Here is a 15,254-nt window from a genome sequence, read left to right on the forward strand (position 1 = left end):
TTTTTAATTAAGTTAAACTGTAAAAAATAAATCCAGTGCATAATTTTTGCATCTCTTTTTTAAGGAAGTTTTACGTGAAATTTTAAGTAATTGCATGAATGTCACGTCAATGCTTTTGGTCATAACTGTAATTTAAAATATATAGGTTTCCCCCACTCTCTATTACTACACTTTACATTGAAATATAACAAAATCTTTTTCATTATTATTTTTGTACCGTGTGATTTCATAGCCAATTTATGTTTTAAATAGTTTTACCATAAAAGAAACCTGTTTTAAATGCCTTATACTTAAATGCGTTCATTTTCCCTAAGAAACCCTCTAGGAAAATTAGTTACCTGAGAGTTTTTGAAGAATTACAACATGCAAATGGCACCGATGTGTTGGAATGGCTCTTTAAATATGTATTTGTATGTGACTTTTTGTTATCTTTTATATATTTATATAATTATAAAAAAACATTACATGTCTTTCCATTCAGCTTAAAACTACAGCAACTCTGAACGAGACTGTGAATATCATTGGCCTGCCAGAAACTAATAGAGAGGAAATAACAAGTAACTGCATGGTCATGGGTTGGGGCCGGCAGGAACCCAATGAGACGACAACAAGCGTCCTGAGAGAGCTAAATGTGACTCTTTAAGACTCTGAAAAGTGTGCTACTTTCTAAACTGAGGAAATGGCAGGAGTGCAACCACATTACATTTTAAATGGTGAAATATTTCTGGCTTCAGACGGAGCACGCTGAGATTACGTTTTATGCACTCAGGAAGCCAGGCCACATTGGGTATTTATTTTCTAAGCTTTTAGCTTTCACTTTTTCTGTTAAAATAAGACCTTAGTTTAATTAGGAAATATAATTAGTCTGAACGAACATGCCTTACCTAAAATGCACACAAGTAATGTTTTGAGGCAAAACAAAGGGCATTGATGTTTTTTAAGTTGTTTTCAGTTTGGACAGCTCTTACATTTATTTTAGTCTAGGACTAGTCTAATCCTTGTCCAGGAAACAAATTATATTGTTAATGTATTTTAATGGTACATTCATGGCTAACTCAACCACAATTTCACTCACAGGCAGACATTGGCAGTCCACTTATTTGTGGAAAAATTGCACAGGGTATCGTGCCTCAACACAAGTCTACAAATTACCTTACAGAGTATACAAAAGTTTCTCACTACCTTCCATGGATTCATGAAATGATGGGTGTACACAAACTATGGAAAGCAAAGCTGGATGCATTTAAAATATCTGATTTTAGAGTGTGTATGATTGGAAAAATTACCAGTCCATAAGCCTGATCAAATTATTACTTTCTGCAGCTACTTTTGAGTTTTTATTGCCATTAAAGTTCATCAACCTTAAATCACTCTTCTATGATACATTAAGTAAACCATGCATACAGCTGAAACTAAGTGCTGTTTGTAATCTTACCAAGGTCTGGTTATGCAACAAATCAAAAGCTGATCATGGGAACTTGCTTTCAGGTGCTGGTATATTAAATAAATTAATCTAAATTTAGCACATGATAATTGTTTTATATAAAATAGTTGTAGCTTTGTGGTATGAGTCTACATCCATTTTGATCTATATCCATGACTTAAAAACAAAATCAACATGTGTTTAGTTAGAGTTTTCAAAAGGTTTGAGCAGCGTTAACAAAATTAATTAAATCATTAAAGGGATACTTCACCGATTTAGCATTCAGCTTTGTATCTGTAGAAACCTGGCAGTATTACTGAATGACCATGTTTCCCTCCATCATTTCCCCCTGAGAGGAGAGATATCTGCATTTTGGTTCTGCAAAAAAGTCCTCCGATGATGCAAAAATCGTCATATTACATCATCGGAGGACTTTTTTGCAGAACCAAAATGCAGATATCTCTCCTCTCAGGAGGAAATGAGGGAGGGAAACATGGTCATTCAGTAATACTGCCGGGTTTCTACAGATACAAAGCTGAATGCTAAATCGGTGAAGTATCCCTTTAAGTCACGTAATAATTTGATGTATACATTTAGTGTATTAGTAAATTCTTTTTTTTTAATGCTTTATTTCTACCTTGCATACATGTATTTTGCTTAAATAAAATGTATTGTTCAGTCGAAAAGTTGTTGGTATACACAGACAATTAAAAAGAACCCAATTAAGCTTTGTAATGGCAATACTACAACATCGTGAAACCATGGTATTTTTAATTAAGGTTATCATACCACCAAAATCTCATATGCCCATTTCTAGTTACATATAAAATGTTTAAGCAAAGCACTGTCAAAATAATTTTTAGCTTTTCTTTAGGACTTAAAGGAAAACATCACCGTTTTTCATGTTTTTACATCAAATGAGATGAATAAATACACACCCATCTTTTTTCAATGCATGCACTTCTTTGTATCAGTGCCTCGTGAATGTGTTAGCATTTAGCCTAGCCCCATTCATTCCTATGGCTCCAAATTGAAATAAGACTGTTACATGAGTAGTTACATAAGTAAGTATGGTGGCACAAAATAAAACTTTTGTTTGGAACCATAGGAATGAATGGGGCTAGACTAAATGCTGACACATTCACAAAGGGCTGTACAGAGATTTAAAATGGATGCATAAAAAAATGGATGTATTAATTAATCTCAGTTGAAGAACATAGTAAAATATTGAATAACTGGTGTTTTCCTTTACAACCCTATCACCCCTTATACACATTCTTACACTACAGCTATCCGCCACTGCCACCTTGTGGTAAAACAGCAGCATACATTTTCAAAAATGACAATCAGTTTTAATAAATTATACTAGAAAAGTATTAACAACAAAGGTTAAAACAAGCCATTACTTTATTAGCGCCAAAGTTCATACAAGACATTTGAAATGAAGCCCTCTTACAACCCTTCCAGCAAAATAACCAAACTTCAACCTAGAGGTCCTGCCGAATCCTTTAGGGAAGCGTTTTGCGTTCATTTAGGAGTTTTCATTTCCATGATAGATCTAAAATAAAAATCACATGGGGATTTGAATCATCTTTTGTGTTCGTAGAGAATAAGCTTAGCTTTGACTTAACAGAATTTGAATGCTCAACAACAAATACACACCTCTCAATCACAGCCAAGAAACAGAGTTGCTTGCATCACAAAGGTTTAGCTTCCATCACCAATCTAGGCAGCATGATCAGCCTTTCAGTCTGAAATAGAAAAATAGTGTTGTAATGCACAGAAGATGAGAGAATAAAAATCATGCATTTATACAGTGTCCAACTACTAAATGTATCTTGAAGTTTTATTGTGAAATATCAGCACAAAACTGATTGAGGAAGAGGCAGAACATCATAATGGGCTTCCATAGGCGCAATTAAAAGGCAAATGAAGGAAGGGCCACGTCTCTTCAGGTTTCCAAATATCACTTCAACAGGAACAAATTACTAATCTGACAAAAGTAGTTTTTAAAAAGGTGCAAATGGAATCAGTGACCCTAACAACTAAATCTTTCAAAGGCCGCATGAGGAATGTCGCCAACACGATCTAACCACTATAGTTATCATGCAGCTTTTGGGTGGCTTGTGCAAAAGGTCGCTAAGGAGTCTGGGAAATATGGACAATGAGAACTGTTGTAGGATGCGTACAGGAGAGCAAAAGGTTTTACCTCACATTACAGGCCTATATCCACAATTGACCTAGCCAAGAGAGCAGCTTTCATCTCAGGATTCTTGAGTCGGAAGGCACAACACTTCATTCTCCAAGGACATTGTTGATTTCCAAAATTGCGAGCAGAGAACTCTTGGATTTAATGAAGCATTACACAGAGCCATTGTTTGCCATTACAGCAATTTTTTTATCATTTTATAATACTAAATAAACTTTTAACTTTAAGTTTAGTTTGCTTAATTTAACATTCCCAAAATTTTATCTTGACTTCTAACCAATTCCCAAGCTATTGCATTATAATTCAACAATCTTGTTTTTTTTTTTGATATTTGAGGCACAAGAAATCAGAGCATTTTCCATCCATTTTTTAATGGGCTTCATGAAGCCAGATTAATACAAAAAGAAATATTGAAGTGTTGATACAGAACAGAGTACATTGCTTCCCCAGAAGGAACAAAATCTTGACATTTTAAGAGGATACGTTCAGTCCACAGTACAGCATACTTAAAATAAATTTTGACGGCCCAAAGAGTAAAGTATCCAGGGGTAGAGAAAACAAAGCCCCAACACAAAGGCTTAAATACCCATTGGTGTGGTTTACTCTTTGGACAATGAATATTTACAAATCTTTAGCATTTTCAAGGAGGATTGCTTCAACACAACATGCCTGCCTTGCTTCACTAAAGGAATGCATCACAAAATGGAGGTGGCATGAGCCATAAGGAACACATCACAGCTTAAAGCTTCTATCAAGGATCGGATCAGAACATTTTAGGTGGCGAAACGGCCCCTTTAAATTTTTTTTATATTTTCTTGTAAATGCACGCTAACACTTCAGTGAGCTTTAATTAGGAATTGGTCCGAAAGATCCTTTTAAAAAAATATTGGTCTTAGAAGCTATCAGGCTGTGTTGAACAGGTCAATTTTCACGCATGGTTCAGAGTTTCTTAAACACATACTAAAATGAAAAACAAAAGACAGTTTCAAATCCCTCAACAGATTTAAACTCAAGGACTGCTCAAGGATTTTAGGTAGTGCCTTGATGAGATTGAACATCCTGCGGATAGTTAACACGGTAAAAAGGAGTCTTTTTATTAGAACAATTGAACCAGAAAACAAAAAGTAAAAAAATAAAAATGGTCTTCGAAGAGCACATCTTTTTAAATACAGCCAGCGAAGGGATGATCTTGCAATCAGGATTTTTTTACTCGTGTCAAGCTGAGGACAAGAAGTAGGCAAGATTGTAAAGGCACTGGAGCATTTTCAACATCTTTTCCATACAGTGAACTGACACCATCAAGACAATCCATTTTCATGATTCTTTCAAACAAGGTCTTATCGACTATACTTCATCATGGAGTCAAACAGGAGTCGCATAGAGAAGTTTAACGATTTGGACTTTGACCAGCAATTTCAAGATAAAGGCAACCATGACGACTGGATCTCAAACGTTCGAAAATGGCAGTCTTGTAATTTATGGCAACTCAGTGGACTGGTATAGGTTTAAGTTATTCTCAAAGCAAAAAAATAAAAAAGGAATGACCAATCTGAACAATACATACCGTAGCTGTCATAGCTGTCTCTGTAGGAACCACCGGAACGGTCGTAACCTCCCTGGTTCCTAAATCGGAGTAGGATTAAGAACTAACTTTAGTGTTATAGCAGCAAAGGCACCAATAAATTCTCATTTAAAACGTTCCAAAATCAAAGAAAAGACTCACCTGTTGTCTCTGTATCCACCGCCGCCAGAGTAGCCTCCGCTTCTGTTGGATGAGTATCCGCCACCGCCATATGAGCGCTCACCTCCGCTGTAGCTCCTGTCACCACCACCATAGCCTCTGTCACCACCGCCATAGCTGCGATCTCCGCCATAGCTCCTGTCACCACCAAAACTTCTGTCTCCACCGTATCCTCCGCCACCTAACAAAGAGAAAACAATTGAATTAGATCAAGACTGTGGGCCATAACTAATATCATGCTAATTAGATCTCTTAAGAAAAGAATAAAAATTGTGAAGTCCACGCACTCTCACCTCTTCCTCGGCCGCCCCTGAAGAATCCCCTGCCACCTCCAGAACCACCTCTGAATCCACCAGATCTTCCACCAGACTTGCCAGCTTCATCCACACGGATCATACGGCCATCGACAGACTGAAAAATACAAAAAGGTGCATTGTGAGAAACACGCTTACACCTCTACGGTACTGGAGTTTGACTGAGGGAAAAGAAACCTCACCTTTCCATTCATTGCAGCCATGGCATCCTTTGCATCTTCTGGATTTTCAAATGTGACAAAGCCAAAGCCCCTTGACCGGTCTGTCTCACGGTCTCTGATTACATCAACTAAACACGAAATAAAAAAAATTGTATCATTATGCATTGAAGTAAAATTTAATTAAATGAAAATTATAAAGTGGGTACAAACCTTTGGCAATTGTTCCATATTTTGAGAACGCCTCCTCCAAAGACTGCTCTGTGGTATCATAGCTCAGACCACCAATGAAAAGCTTTCCTTCGTCAGACATGTTGAAAAATCTGTAAAAAGAAAAAAAAAAATATTACAACCTTACAATAACAAATAAAATATAAAAAATAAACACCACTGCTGCAAAACCACGCTTTTAACAAAAAATTTAAACAATGGATATCGACCGCGCATTTCACGCACACCATTAGTTGAATGTGCGCCACGAGCAAGCGCCATTTTCTGCCCGTCTTCACCTCCTCCTCGCAACGTGCAGCAGCCATTTTACCACGAGGACACAACCATTACGGTTACATCTTCCGGAACACTTTTTTGATAATAAATCGGTTTTAATGCGTAAATTTAGTTTGTTAACAATAACAAACCACCAGTTATAACTAACAAGCATTTGTTGGTAAATGTAGGTCAGTGGAACTAGGCCACGCATTGTTAAGCGTTCGCCCAACACGAACAAAGAGAACGAGCATACATGTCGGATAGCAAAAATGCAAGTTATCTGCGTTTGTAGATTTAAAATAGTAATGTTTGTGGAAGTAAAATAGCATTTAAAACGCTAAATATTTTAACTAAATAGGTTAAACAAAGACACCATAAAGATTTCGATACAAAATGCTTGCCTTTAAAACACAATTAATGCGCAAACGTTTAAAAAAAAGGAATATAGCAATTAAATGCATAACTACAATACAGTAGTAAGTTAAAAAGCACAAAACATTCAAACGGTGTAAAATTATATTTCTTACCTCAGTGTTTGCTCGGAGACAAAGGACGGCTACTGGACACAACGCGGACTGCGGCAGAATGAGACCGTGCATAGAAAATGGCGCCAGTTTATAGGAATCAGGTGATGCAAATCACAAGGGGCGGGATCACATTGCCCGCCTAGATTTATGTGAATAAGAAAGGCGGGTTGAAGTGTGACATCAAAGTACCGCGAGAGCCTATTGAAAATACAGCTCTCGCGGTACTTTAAGGTCAGAGGCTGATCGGTCTGTGAAATCGAACGAGCATAAATGTATTGTTTTATTAAATGATTACTGGCACTTTTAACGATATTGTGAGCTGAATTAACTCTATCGAATCAAACAGTATCACAAACAATATTGTATATCATAAATAATATATTGCAATTCATAAACTAATGTGGTTTTCGTGGTCGTTTGAGAATTGTTTTTAAAATATTGATATCAATGAATGTATCATTGTATTTACGTTTAACCAGCAATTCACAATCTTAAAGGTTTGATACAAATGTGAAGCATTTAAATGATCTTTTTCAAAATAGCTATTTTTATTTTCTCTACAGATATCAGTGTTTTCAATTGTTCCCTGGTTAGGCCTGGATGCAATATGCCTGAACAAAGGCTCCCAAAGACACAACGCATGGGGGGGTTGGGAAGGATGTAACACTTGCAAATGCATGTTGGCTGCATTTTACTGAGAAACACTATCTAGTATAACCCATTTTAATTGAAATAAATACATTTTAGTTTGGTAAATAAAGCCAATAAATAAAAAATACACTAAAATATTTTAGTTCTGTCTGCAAACATAAACATTAAGAGGTGGTTTCACAGACATGGCTTATCCTAGTAGCAAACTAAAATGCATGTTTGATCTGCCTTAATTTAAAAACATCTTGTACTAACATATTTTAACATATATAAATGCATTGTTTTGTCTCAAGATGCACACCAGTATTGTTTTTTGTTTGTAAAAACTACTTAAATATCCTAATATAACCAAGGCCTAGTCATGGATTAATCTAATCCCTATATCCCCTAAACCATCCCTGTAATAGTGTTGCAAGCGTTTTTATATATAGACTAGAAATTACGATTTAGATAAAAAAATGATTTTAAAAATAGATTTAAAGAGGTTATTTAAACTTTTAAGTCTCACAAGGATCCTTATTTAAAGAAAAAGTATTTGCAACATTTGCAAGACACATCTGGTTATCCTGAATCACCGATAGCCTGCTAATAATCAACATGAATGGGAGACATGAAAAAAAAAGATCAACACAACCTACAAAGGCAAAAAAAAAAACTATAGTTTGTGTGTTATTGTAACAACTTAACCTGCTTGGTTTTTAAAAGTTAAATGTAGTTAAGTTCTGCTCTCTGCCATAAAAGACAAAAAAGTAAGGATCCCTGGCAACTTATCCTTTACTAGTACTGATCATATTTTTTTATATATAATCTACTCTTAAATAAATAATTAAAATTAATTGAATCTTTTTCTTGAATAGCATAGATTCCCAAGATACAATTTTATCTTGATACTTTTATCCTGATACTTAATCAGGATACCAATCTTGGTATCACTTGGTAATTGCAACAGAAAATTACCATAGCTCTGCAACATTATCACATCAATGGGGTCAACCGTTTCTATATGCATCTCTTTAGCATTCAGAACAATGTGACAGACCAAGGACCCCTGCAAGGCAGCAATGACCCCACCCAAAAACAGCTGGTTGCCATTTAGCAGTGTGAATGTGGACATTTGCAACCAATGCCTCATATAGAAAAGTCAAACACATGGGCTAGCTTGCTTATGCATGATCAAAATGCATCCTTTTGTTTTGCATTGCCCTGGTCCTTGCAAGAGGACACATCAGAAAACGCAGCATAAATCCTAGGGACCAAATATACAGGTCAACAATTGAAGTGGAACAATACCCGTTCTTGTTTTAGGACAACTCTGATGATTTTTTTTTATCCACTTCATATGTTGATACCTATTCATAACAAATATAATGCAACTAAAATGATCAATACATGCATTTTTGTATATATTTATTTAAATATGTTCATGTCATATTTTGAATTATTATGTGGTAGGTTTGCTGTACCCACATCAATGCACAAAACCTTATCTGATCTTGCAAGATGCTATTAATAGCATCCCTCATGTCGTGCAGTGACCTGGATAAAGATGCTCCTAGGTGAAAGCATGCTAAAACAAGGGTGAAACCAGTCGGGTTATAAATATCGTAGCCTCGGGACCTTGAGAGCGGTCCTCTGCTTTTACCACCCACACATGCTCTTCCTGTAACTCACCACAACTTTCCATTTCTTGAACATACACTCCAACATCAAACAGCCTGATCAATATATGACATGACATGTTTGCATATTTAACAAAAACAACAACATAATGTTTTAAAAACTCATTTTAACCACATCACTAAATCCATGGTGATGCTACTATGTTTTAAAAGTCAGAAATGCTGTTTTTTGCAATTGCATTTAGCAATTTGGTCAGTGGATGGCAGTATTTGCACTTGCATAGGTTATTTTAAACTAAACTGTTGGGTTTGCTCAAATTTTACCAAACCATGTCCATATTTAAACCTAGTGTATAGAGATTAATAAACCAATATCTAATACGCAATATTTACTTGCAATCTTACTACATACACAATTCCAATCAAATGTTTGGAAACACTTTGTTTGATGTTTACCATAATACTTAAAACATTAATGTTTATGTCTAAATGCTTAAGTTTGGAGACTGACCTAAAATATTTTTGAGTATGTTTAATTTATTCGTTTTATTTACCAAACTAAAATGTGTTTATTTAAATTAGGATCTTCCTGTAACTCAACACAACTTTCCATTTCTTAAACACTCTGGAAAATGTCTATATTTAACCCAAGCATGAGCTGAAACAACCCTGCATAGGTTAATTTGAATTAAACTGTTGGGTTTGTCCATATTTGACCTAACCATGTCCATATTTTAACCCATTGTATAGAGATGAATAAACCAATATCAAATATTCAATATTTATTTGCAATCTTACTACATACACAATTTCAATCAAATGTTTGGAAACACTTGATTTGTTGTATTCCATAATATTTAAAACACATAGGTCTTAATGTTAATGTTTATGTTTAAATGCTTAAGTTTGGAGACTGACCTAAAACATTTTTGACTATGTTTTATTTATTAGTTTTATTTAATAAACTGAAATGTATTTATTTCAATTAGGATTTTCCTGTAACTCACCACAACTTTCCATTTTTTTAACATCCATCACACAGCCTGATCAATATATGATATTACATGTTTGCATATTCAACAAAAACAATAATATGATGTTTTAAAAACTCATTTTTTTTTTAATTATAAAACAACATCACTAATGCAATTGTGATGCTATTGTGTTGCAAGTCAGAAAAGCTGTTTTCACCAATGCAATTAGCCATTTGGTCAGTGGATGGCAGTATTTGCACGCATCTCAGATTATGTTTGCCATTGCAATCGTTTAACCTGCTAGCCTGGTCAGCATGTTGACTGTGTCTCCTGTATGTAATGTCAACATAAAGTTTTTAACATATACTGTGATGATACACTCAATGCCGGGTAAAATCTATACAAATGCAAATGTTGGGTTTAAATGAACCTTTGCTGGATTGTTTCAGTCTATGGTTGGGAAAAAAATATGGACAAACTCAACTCTTGGTTTAAATGAATCTGGAAAATGTCTATATTTAACCCAAGCTCGAGCTGAAACAACTCAGCATAGGTAAATATAAACTAAACTGTTGGGTTTGTTCATATTTACCCAACCTTGTCCATATTTCAACCCAGTATAGAGATAAATAAACCAATATCTAATATTCAATATTTATTTGCATTCTTACTACATACACAATTCCAATCAAATGTTTGGAAAAACTTGATTTGATGTTTACCATAATATTTAAAACATATCTGTCTTAATGTTTATGTCTAAATGCTTAAGTTTGGAGACTGACCTAAAATATTTTTGAGTATGTTTTATTTATTCGTTTTATTTACCAAACTAAAATGTATTTATTTCAATTAAGCTGAGTTGGACTAGATGCCTCTACATGCATTTGCAAGTGTTAATGAGTAGTATGCAGTTTTACATGAAATGTATCCCAGCATGCACCTCAAGAGAGCATTCAAAGCTGCAATCCAGCTCACTTAAATTGCTTATATCACTTAAAAAGGACTGTAGTGATTTGATCCTGGCCTTTGTGTAAGATCATATTTTACGTCTTGTGTCTTTAAGAGGTAAGGCGTGAGCGTTTGTTTTGTTTACAAGCTCACTGTGGGGGTGGATGAACCGTGGTTACTGCCTTTGTTGGTTGCACAGCAAGAGAGTATGCTGCGCCAGCATATGCACACGACGACGTATCTTCTTCATTCACATTGAGAACCTGTTACATAACACTCCCAGAATCAGATTTCTGAGCATCATATCCATAGCACTGGCAGCAAACATACTGGGAATCATTAAACTGGAGATCAATGCAGCTATTGTCCTTTGTTTTGAAAAAATAAAGCAAAGATTATAACATTTACAACAGGTTCACAGCACAGACTTATCGTGATGGGAAAAGATGAGTCATATAGATGTGTCAGGTGTGATTATGCTTCGAACGGGACACTTTGATTCTGTCAACTTGCAGAGAGAGGACATCATTCTCACATTATTATTATTATCACCATTGGGTGCATATGACTCATGACAATGTGTTTGAAGATATATATGTCTATATATATATATTAAGTCACACCTGTGACTCATTCGCTGTTCAGACTGCATGTTCTAGAAAAGCTTTAAAGGACATCTCATCCTATAAATAATCACACTTACTGTAGAATTTTTAGATCTCTATAGTCTAATATCAGACACCATTGTTAAAGACTAAATGCAATACATTTGTATTTTTATTTTGCATGGTTGTTTACTTATGAAATATACATAATACATGGTGTTATTGCGAAATAAATGTGCATTAGCCATACCAAAAGCGAAAACAATGTTTTCAGGTTTGCAATTTGGCAGTTTTTTCATAGAGCTATCAAACAAGCATGTGTATTAAATTTTTCATATTAGAAACACTTACTACAATAAACTGATCTCTGCACTAAATGGCAGTGCCGTGGTTGGATAGTGCAGATTAAGGGGTTGTATTATCCCCTTGTGACATCACAAGAGAAGCCATATTTCAATGACCTATTTTTTCACATGCTTGCAGAGAATGGTTTACCAAAACTAAGTTACTGTGTTGATTTTTTCAACATTTTCCAGGTTGATGGAAGTACTGGGGACCCAATTATAGCACTTAAACATGAAAAAAGTCAGATTTTCATGATATGTCCCCTTTAAAGGTGCAATGTAGGACTTTTAGCGGCATCTAGTGCTGAGAATGTGAATTGCAACCATCGAAACGCATAGAGAAGCTACGGTAGCTGCCACAGGACAAACACGTCATCGTCTGAGACAACATATAGTGAAAAAACACGCTCTGTAGAGCAGTTTGTCCATTTAATGTCAGAAACATTATGGCGCAAAATTGTGACTTCCATTTAAGGGGACTCGCGCTGTATGTCGAAAAAAAAATGGCTTGTTCAAAGGTAATAAAAACAATACAGTTCATTATGGAAGGTATTTTATACACCACTAATAATATAGTTATGTATATTATATTGCATTTCTGTCAACAGATCCTTCCAAAAGTCCCACATTGCACCTTTAATGCAGTAGTTAACATGAACTAACAACGAACATTACTTCTACAGCATATATTCATTTTAGTTCATGTTCATTTCAGCATTTACTAATACATTTTTAAAATAAAAAAAATTGTAACATAAGTTCATGCACAATGAACCATCATAAACATTGTATTGGCATTTACATTATTGGCATTATGTTAGCTATGCATTAACAATTGTTAATGAACACAACCACTACATTTTACGGCAAAAAGACTGATGGTAGATTATTGCTTTAAATAAATGACCTGGTTTTACACAACGGCATAATGATGTAACCACGTCTCGGTAATAAGCCTTCTGTTGAAAGCAGTTAACAATCATATTCAATTTTTCCTTGATATGCCATAATAGCCCATTGCCCATTTGTCCTTTGATTACTCTCTCCAGGTCGAACATAGCAGTTGTGCATCAGTCAAGCTCGAAATATCCAGTCATCCACAGAGAGGACACGCTGTTCTGAGTGGGCACAGACTGTTGAGTCCCTCCCCAGCTGAACGTCCTGTCTGTGTCTCGCCTGATCCCGCTACGAGAGACCCTCTCAAGCACCATACACGTTACCCCTGTAGAAGAGTACATGCTGGCCTGTTGTCATAGCAACTGGCCGTACATGCCAACCCCGGAGAGCAGATCGTCATGGAATATAATATATGGACCAGAACTCGCATATTCCACATTTAAGCCCTTAGTCATATAGGAAAGAAATATTATGCACTGTCAGAAAAAAATGGTTAAAAATAGTCCCTAGCTGTCACTAGGGCGGTGCCCTTTCTAAAAGTATATCTTTGCACCTAGTATCTCCAACGTGTACTGGTACCAAATGTATACACATCTGTAGCTAAATTGTACATATTAGGATCTTTTGTTTTAACCCATTGTTGGGTCAAATGTAAACATTTTCTGTGTTCATTTTACCGAACAGCTGGTCCCTTTGAATAAGCATTTTTTAGAGTGACTATTATATTTATTCTTTTACAATAAAAAGACAAATATAAACATGCATAAACAGACAGAAAGTTATAATATCAGAGTATCTGGTGCACATCTCATCCCAAAATATTAGACATATTTTCACATATTTATGCATCTTTATAAAAAATAATTGTAATTTATGTTTATTTTGTAATAAAAGATTCAGTTTAGTATGTGTTTCACTCTTGCAGGGGGTGGCAAAAGAAAGCAGGTACTGGATCGCCATGCATCCAAAATCACCTACATATACAGTAGGCGAAAATCAGTATGCATAACAAATAAGATGTCTTAAACCAGATGCACACTTTTCTATCCACTGAGATAATGGGAGCCGAGGATGAACATTATTTTTTATAATTTTTATCAACAGTATTTTTTCTAATATGTATATTTACAATAAAATGCTGGTTTCAAATATACACAAATATTATAAATACACAGTACATGTCAGACACAATACATTGCTATGTTCATCTTATAACAATCTATCATAAAGTTGATGTTCATTACACTCGTTATCCCAGAACTATTTTTATCATCTAAGGAACCATTTTTATTACAAAGAACCTTTTGTGTAAAAGAAAGTACTGTTGATATCAAGGAAGTACCATCTCCATGTATAATGACAGCATTGGTTGCCACGGCAGCGGCGTGTGCCGTAGGCCGCGGCTCGGCTTGTATGAATAGAGACCTGCGAGACTCGTGTAACAGCCTTTAAAGACGGCGGATAGAGGGTGGAGTGGAAGTGCGTCAATCATCACGTACCGGGGCACGCCCACGGCAACAAGCGTTGTTTGTGTACGGCCCAGGATACAGAAAGACACAGCTGCCTTATTCCCAGATTTTACCTCAGTGACAACGTATAACAACAAGCCAACACCCTTCTGTATTCACATTGCCCACTCGCTTATTTATTTGTTTCTGATTTGTTTGCAAGGTGAATATAAAATCTGTATTAGTTGTATTTATGTAGGTAATGCGGATTATCAATAACCAGAGAGGACACGTTGCTCTGTCGTCATGTTGTTCATGTTTGTTTATTCGTTGTTTATATGTTATTGAGCTTTCCTCAATTCCTTCTTTTATAGCTTTGTTGACTACACTCATTGTTGGCTCCTTGGACGAAATATTAAATCTTATTTGTAAATTGGATGCTGTTTGGTATTTTATTGGTATTAACTTTGCCTAAAGTCCTATATAATATGAAATATTTAAGTTTTTGTATATGAGATAAACTAAACATTTCTGACCATTAATAAAGGGGGAGGAGCCACTCAAAATGCCCCACCCTAATGTCCTGTTAATTACATGAATGCATCAAACAAAGGATTATAAGGATTATCAATCGCATTTCTGTTTAGGAGAAACAATTGAGACATTGAATAACCCAACATTTTTAGAATGTACTGGCAAAAGTCATTGAGACAACTTGCCCGAAACTGAGATGTGTGCTAATGTTGGCTTAATCTCAGGGTTAGCTCAACAAAGCAAGTAAGCTAAAATATCAAAAGACCTATTTTATGCAAAATAATCACTTTTATTAACATTCATACCTAACAAAGTTGTATTGCATAAAGTGCAATGTTTTTACTTTTTAAGCCAGAAAATAAGAAAATTG

General features: G+C 35.3%; 1 protein-coding gene across 5 annotated transcripts; it reads right to left on the reverse strand.

Annotated features, from left to right (window-relative positions):
* Positions 1-2,812: 2,812 nt before the first annotated feature.
* cirbpb (cold inducible RNA binding protein b) lies at positions 2,813-6,991 on the reverse strand. Of its 5 annotated transcripts, XR_010525415.1 has the most exons (8): positions 6,862-6,991; positions 6,059-6,168; positions 5,870-5,976; positions 5,661-5,784; positions 5,356-5,554; positions 5,197-5,255; positions 3,086-3,174; positions 2,813-2,981 (listed from the first exon to the last, which is right to left on the reverse strand). XR_010525415.1 is itself a non-coding variant. In XM_065246264.1 (7 exons), the coding sequence occupies exons 2-7, from the start codon at positions 6,156-6,158 to the stop codon at positions 4,848-4,850; spliced, it is 588 nt and encodes a 195-aa protein (XP_065102336.1). In that variant the 5' UTR covers positions 6,159-6,168; positions 6,862-6,991; the 3' UTR covers positions 3,985-4,847. The 5 variants fall into 5 exon arrangements, 2 of the variants coding, with proteins under 2 accessions (XP_065102336.1, XP_065102330.1); XR_010525417.1 differs by lacking the exon at positions 2,813-2,981 and having other exon boundaries at positions 5,197-5,278; XR_010525416.1 differs by lacking the exons at positions 2,813-2,981; positions 3,086-3,174 and adding an exon at positions 3,985-4,852 and having other exon boundaries at positions 5,197-5,278.
* Positions 6,992-15,254: the final 8,263 nt, after the last annotated feature.

The sequence above is a fragment of the Paramisgurnus dabryanus genome, chromosome 24 (assembly GCF_030506205.2).
Source record: "Paramisgurnus dabryanus chromosome 24, PD_genome_1.1, whole genome shotgun sequence".
Taxonomy (NCBI): domain Eukaryota; kingdom Metazoa; phylum Chordata; class Actinopteri; order Cypriniformes; family Cobitidae; genus Paramisgurnus; species Paramisgurnus dabryanus.

Bases quoted from the DNA above. Each gene is read 5' to 3' on its own strand.
- cirbpb (XM_065246258.1), bottom strand. From the start codon at position 6,158: ATGTCTGACGAAGGAAAGCTTTTCATTGGTGGTCTGAGCTATGATACC. The intron at 5,785-5,869 runs GTGAGGTTTCTT...TGTATTTTTCAG, and splicing joins TGGCTGCAATGAATGGAAAG to TCTGTCGATGGCCGTATGAT. The intron at 5,256-5,355 runs GTGAGTCTTTTC...ACTCCGATTTAG, and splicing joins GGTGGATACAGAGACAACAG to GAACCAGGGAGGTTACGACC.